The 6,000-nt window shown below is 46.0% G+C and overlaps 1 protein-coding gene across 1 annotated transcript in view; it reads left to right on the forward strand.

The window, feature by feature from the left end:
• Positions 1-3,586: 3,586 nt before the first annotated feature.
• Positions 3,587-6,000, forward strand: part of LOC119971390 (plasmolipin-like) — a 34,725-nt gene continuing 32,311 nt past the window's right edge. The window contains exon 1 of the mRNA XM_038806859.1: positions 3,587-3,990. Coding sequence (XP_038662787.1) covers positions 3,850-3,990 — 141 coding nt within the window. The 5' untranslated portion in view covers positions 3,587-3,849. The remainder of the gene's footprint in view (positions 3,991-6,000) is intronic.

Genomic DNA, 6,000 nt, shown 5'->3' on the forward strand with positions numbered 1-6,000 from the left:
CTGAGAACCTTTAACGAGGCTAAGGAAAAGGGAATCCTTCCTCCAACGATGTCGCAGGTTTTGATCTCGCTTATCCTCAAGCGTGATAAGGACCCTTTGCAATGCAGTTCCTATAGGCCGTTTTTGCTTCTTAATGTAGATGCCAAACTGTTGGCCAAGATCTTGGCCACTAGGATTGAGGATTGTGTCCCGGGAGTGATTCAGAGGATCAGACCGGGTTTGTGAAGGGCAGGCAGCTGAATACGAATGTGCGGAGGCTCCTGAATGTGATCATGATGCCCTCGGAGGGGGGGGACGCAGAAGTGGTAGCGGCAATGGATGCGGAGAAAGCCTTTGATCGGGTGGAGTGGGACGACCTGTGGGAGGTGTTAGGCAGGTTTGGGTTTGGGGAGGAATTCATAGGGTGGGTCAAATTGTTGTACCAGGCCCCGATAGCGAGTTTCAACGAACCGGCTGCAGTCAGAGTATTTTTTAGGTTATATCGTGGAACGAGGCGGAGGTGCCCTTTGTCCCCCCTGCTGTTTGCCCTGGCGATTGAGCCGCTGGCCATGGCGTTGAGGGAATCCAGAATCTAGAGGGGATTGGTCGGGGGGGGGGGGGACCCCGCATTTCACTGTATGCGGATGACCTGCTTTTGTACATTGCAGATCCGGTGGAGGGGATGAGAGAGGTTATGCAGATTCTTAGGGATTTTGGAAATTTCTCGGGATACAAGTTAATTGTGGGACAAAGCGAGCTTTTTGTGGTGCATGCGAGGGGCCAGGAAAAGAGGTTGGGGGAGCTACCGCTCAAGATGGTGGAGAGGAGCTTTCGGTACTTGGGTATCCAGGTGGCCAAGAGTTGGGGGTTTTGTATAAGCTCAATTTAGCGCGGCTGGTGGATCAGATGGAGGACTATAGGAGGTGGGGCATGTTGCCACTCTCCCTGGCGGGTAGGGCGCAGTCCGTAAAGATGACGGTTCTCCCTAGGTTCCTGTTCAACTTCCAGTGCCTGACCATTCTCATGCCCAAGTCCTTCTTTAAGCGGGTAAATAGGAGTATTACAGGATTTGTGTGGGCAAATAAGACCCCGCGGGTTAAGAGACTGTTTTTGGAGTGCAGTCGTGAGGGGGTGGGTTGGCGCTGCCGAACTTGTGCAGCTATTACTGGGCAGCGAATGTGTCTATGATTTGGAAATGGGTAATGGAGGGAGAGGGTGGTGGCGTGGAAACGGCTAGAAGCGTCGTCCTGTATAGGCATTAGCTTGGGGGCACTGGTGATGGCACCATTGCCGCTTCCGCTGACGGGGTATACCACGCGTCCAGTGGTGGCGGCGACACTGAGGGTTTGGGGGTAGTGGAGACAGCATAGGGGAGAGGTGGGGGCCTCAGTTTGGACCCCAATACGGAACAATCATAGGGTCGTTCCAGGTAGGATAGATGGTGGGTTCCTAAGCTGGCATAGGGCGGGAATCAAAAAGATGGGGACTTGTTTATTGATCGGACCTTTGCCAGTCAGTGGGCGCTGGAGGAGTAATTTTGGCTACCCCCAGGATATACCTTTAGGTACATGCAAGTTTGGGCGTTTGTGAAAAAGCAGGTGGGGGAATTCCCGCTGCTGCCTCCCCGGAGGATACAGGACAGGGTGATCTCAGGCGTGTGGGTAGGGGATCGCAGGATATCGGAAATATATCAGGAGCTGCAGGAGACGGAGGAGATCTCAGTGGAAGAGCTGAGGGGCAAGTGGGAGGAGGAGCTGGGTGAGGAGCTGGATGAGGACCTGTGGGCTGACGCCCTGGGCAGGGTCAATTCCTCCTCTTCTTGCGCCAGGCTTAGCCTGATTCAGTTTAAAGTGGTGCATCGGGCGCATATGACAGGGGCGAGACTGAGTAAGTTCTTTGGGTTAGAGGACAGGTGTGTGAGGTGTTCAGGGAGCCCAGCAAACCATGCTCATATGTTCTGGACATGCCCAGCACTTACAGAATTTTGGAATGGCTTCGCAAAGGCTCTGTCCAAGGTCTTGGACACTCGGGTAAAACCGAGCTGGGGGACAGCGATATTTGGGGTGTCAGAAGACCCGGGAGTGCAGGAGTCGAAAGAGGCCGGAGTTCTGGCCTTTGCCTCCTTGGTAGCCCGGAGAAGGCTCTTGTTAATGTGGAGAGACACGAATCCCCCAAGCGTGGAGGCTTGGGTCAGTGACATGGTGGGATTTCTCAGGCTGGAGAAGATAAAGTTTGCCTTGCGAGGGTCTCTGCTGGGTTTCTCCGGGTGGTGGGAACCGTTCCTTGACTTTCTCGCGGAACGATAGGTGGAGGTCAGCAGCAGCAGCAACCCGGGGGGGAGGGGGGGGTTGTTTTTACGTTATTTGTTAGGGGCGGATGCTCCATTTTGTTTTGTTTTGTTAAAAAAAATTTTACCCAGTTAGAGGGTTAAGTGGTTTTTTGTTGATATATTGCTTTGTTCTCTTTGCATTATTTTCCTTTATTGTAGTGTTTTGTAAAAAAAATTATTGAAAAATTTGGAATAAAAACATTTATAAAAAAAAACATTTCTCTGTTGATTTTGTTATTTTGAAGGTAATGGTTATGTTAATAACGTAGTCATGTCTTGTATGTTTGCAATATTTCTTGCTCTTTGTGTAATTTATCTTGGTCCCACTGACATAGCTCGACTAAACGTTTCATGAAGAAGAATTCATAAAGTCCTAAATTTGCATTAAGTGCCCATTTGCAGGTTCAGCAAGTGAAGTGCTCACTACATACACATTTTGTGTATACTTCATCTGATTGAATTAAAATTCCAGGTCCACATCCTCTTGGAAACACAGCTTCCATCTTATGTTGATGCTCTATCCCAACACAGTGGTGAAAGCCAGCACTTGAACTAACAGCATCAGTAATGGTGGATGACACATGAGAGGAACAAATAAATTAATTGGCCCAAAGCAGTATAAATCTATTTATGACAAAGCCATTCACTGCCCCCATGTTTCCTCTTCCCAAAGAGCCGGCAGTGTTGAGCAAATGGAATGAGTGTTCAGCATTGGCGGATCCTCCCATTAGAGACGCAAAACATGGCCTTGAAGGCCCGAGTCTAAAGAAAATTGCGTTAACATCTTTTTATTAAGTTTAATTAGCTAATTAACCTCAATGGGGCAAGAACTCAATCTAACTGCAAAGGTGCCAAGAGGGGTGACGAGGCCCAATTTAGAGTAATTCTAGAAATGTTTCTGTGAATAGGGATGACCCCAGTATAAGTCTGTCCCTTTAAATATTTTGAACAGGTGTCAATAACCTATTGTGCATTTGTAATGTTTTTAAAAATTCTGTTTCACGTTTAATTCACCAGAAGTGTAACAGAGACAACATTGTATTGGGGCAAGACCCGAGTAACATTGGTTTGCAATATACCCTGGCAGGCCTTCCCAGTGAGCTCAGAAAGATGGACAAAACTCAAAGGGTGTGAAGGGTAGTGGCTGGACTTCCACCCCATAGTTTACATAATTAATGCACGTGGCGTAAACCTAAAATGCGGGATAGACATTGATTTAATAAGGCTTAAAATCTGATGAAATACTATCCAGGTTATTTATAGAGAAAATTTCTAGAAAGCAATGATTGGACGGCAGTGGACAGGAAATAATTGTCAAGGGGGTTGGATGTGTTTTCAGCAGCCAAGTGGTGTCAGATGGTGTCAATGTTTAACTCGCTGGGTAACGCCCTCAGCCAGTGATCAGGCAGGTTCTTGATAGAGACACAGGCTGTTTACACTCTCTGGACTAGTGCGAGAGGATGTTTAACAGCACTGCGTTGACTTTCAGTTGAAGCAATCCACCACGTTTACTTTCGGACGTTTACGGCCAAGTTATCACTATGGCAGACTTTCCAGATAAAGTGAACACTCAGACCAGTACAAGGACTGCCAGCAACACCATTAGCTCCAGGTTCTCCCCAATCGGACTGGATATCCAGTTCCTCAAATCCTCCATTGGAATATTGATGATAGTGGAATTGGTAAGTTTATTCATTTGAAATCTTGCTTTCCCTGTAATTAAATATGTGGCTGGTTAGAAATGCTTGCTGGACTGTTGACAGCTAGATTTAATCTTTTGTTTCACACATTTTGAATTTGTATTTTTGGTCCTGTTGCCGGGTAATTTGCATATTGTAAAGCATCAGTGAGTTTACTATCGCACAGTAACCGGAATTTGGTATTAAACAGTGCAGGTGGCCCGCCTTGGAAACTATGTCTTACTATCAAGGCATCCTTTTAAAACTTAGTCAAAGTGCTTATTTTGGATACATTACGTACTGGTAATTAACAACTAGGATACAGGTGCTGCAGACAATGCATTGTAGATGAACTAAAGGGTTAAAGGAGAGGGTTCCAAATGAGTTAGTGGGGATGCTGTGAAAGGCTATAATCTAGTATGTGTAAACAGCGGTAACTGGGCAATGTAACATGTGAGCAACCATAAAGTACACCACTTGAGGGGAGCACTTCAACAATCAACACTCTACTGTTTGAAACCTGGCTATCCTCCAACAGCTCTGAGCCTCTGAGCATAAGCAAAGTCTTCCCAATACTGTAGCCAAGTTCTTCAGAGCACAAACCTATTTGGTGGGTGGGGGGGGGGGGGGGGGCAGGATTCTGCACAACCAGATCAGTGGGGGTGAAGAATTTCTAAAATGTGTGGGAGACCCTTCCCACCAGCAGGTCCAGTGTGCTTTCCTTGTTAGGTGGTAGGAGGTACCCCAGTCTTGTTGGTCATGAGTTTTGAAGACATCAAAGGGAAGTGGTGGGAATCTGGTGAGGGAGCTCCAAATAGCAGTGATGTACTGGTATCAACCGTAACATGTGCTGGAGAAGGCAACATGCTGGTATCGGGCAAAGTGGATAGCGCATGCCTGGTTGTACTGACTGGAGTGTATATCTTACTGGGGCTGATATATTTCTCCCACTTGGATGTAAATAATTTCTTAATAGTCAAAGAGCACAAGTAGAAACTGGGAGGAAGCATTGTTTCCACATCCAATCCATATTTCCAGCAAGCCCATGCCCCAGTGTACCTTGATACAGTTCTCCTGACACTGAGGTTCAGACATTAAATAGTACACAAACCTGTGCACATCTACATCTATCATGGCTCTATAGTTTTTCAAACTGCCTGTCATCCAATGAAATACTTTTGAGGTGTAATTACTGCATCTTTATAGATAAACACAACAGTAATTTTGCAAATAGTGTGGTTATGACTTACTGGTCTACAGATAAGAGGTAGAGGAGAGGGACATGCCAAATTGTCCTTGTAGAGAACCAGCAGAGGCTTGGCTGAATGGTGATTGCACAGGAGGAGGCCATTCTGAGATTCATCTTTTCCTTGGGTGTTGGTTGAGGGATAAGTGCTGGGAACAGGAGTATTCCTTCAACATTTTCAAAGAATGCCAAGGAATCATTTGGGTGTTGCCTTCCCAACAGAGCACTTTTGACAATACAACATTCCTTTAGTACTGAAAAGTATAAACTCAGATGAAGTGCTTAAGTCTTGCAGCGACATTTGATCCAGCATTTTTTGAACCAGACATGAGTAGCAAATTGTTTAGCAGTGGGTAAAAGGGATGCGAGTGTTCTTGTCGGATGGCCTGATTTATATTACAAGAACACTTGTAGCTAAATGTCAGATGCAGCCAACCAAGTAATGGATGGAAGTGAATACTTTATATCTGTTTTCACGAGAGGAAAGGAATACAGTTTTTTTTTAAAAGCAATATATAAAAGCAAAAATGTCTGTATTTGTCAAACTCTTCCAAGATCCTTGAGCCAAACTTGCATCTAACTGCCCCCACCATGAGGGGAAAGGTCTCAATGTAGGGGATCCACTGGCTCTGCCAACAGTGTCCATGCTGACACCACAATCCTGATGCGCTTTAACCAACATTAACCATGCATTCCAAGAAAGAATGTGACAAATTTACATCATGAACCCCAACTTTCTTCCATGTTTTATTTTTTTTTCCTTGTTT

Source organism: Scyliorhinus canicula, chromosome 9 (genome assembly GCF_902713615.1).
Source record: "Scyliorhinus canicula chromosome 9, sScyCan1.1, whole genome shotgun sequence".
Classification (NCBI taxonomy): domain Eukaryota; kingdom Metazoa; phylum Chordata; class Chondrichthyes; order Carcharhiniformes; family Scyliorhinidae; genus Scyliorhinus; species Scyliorhinus canicula.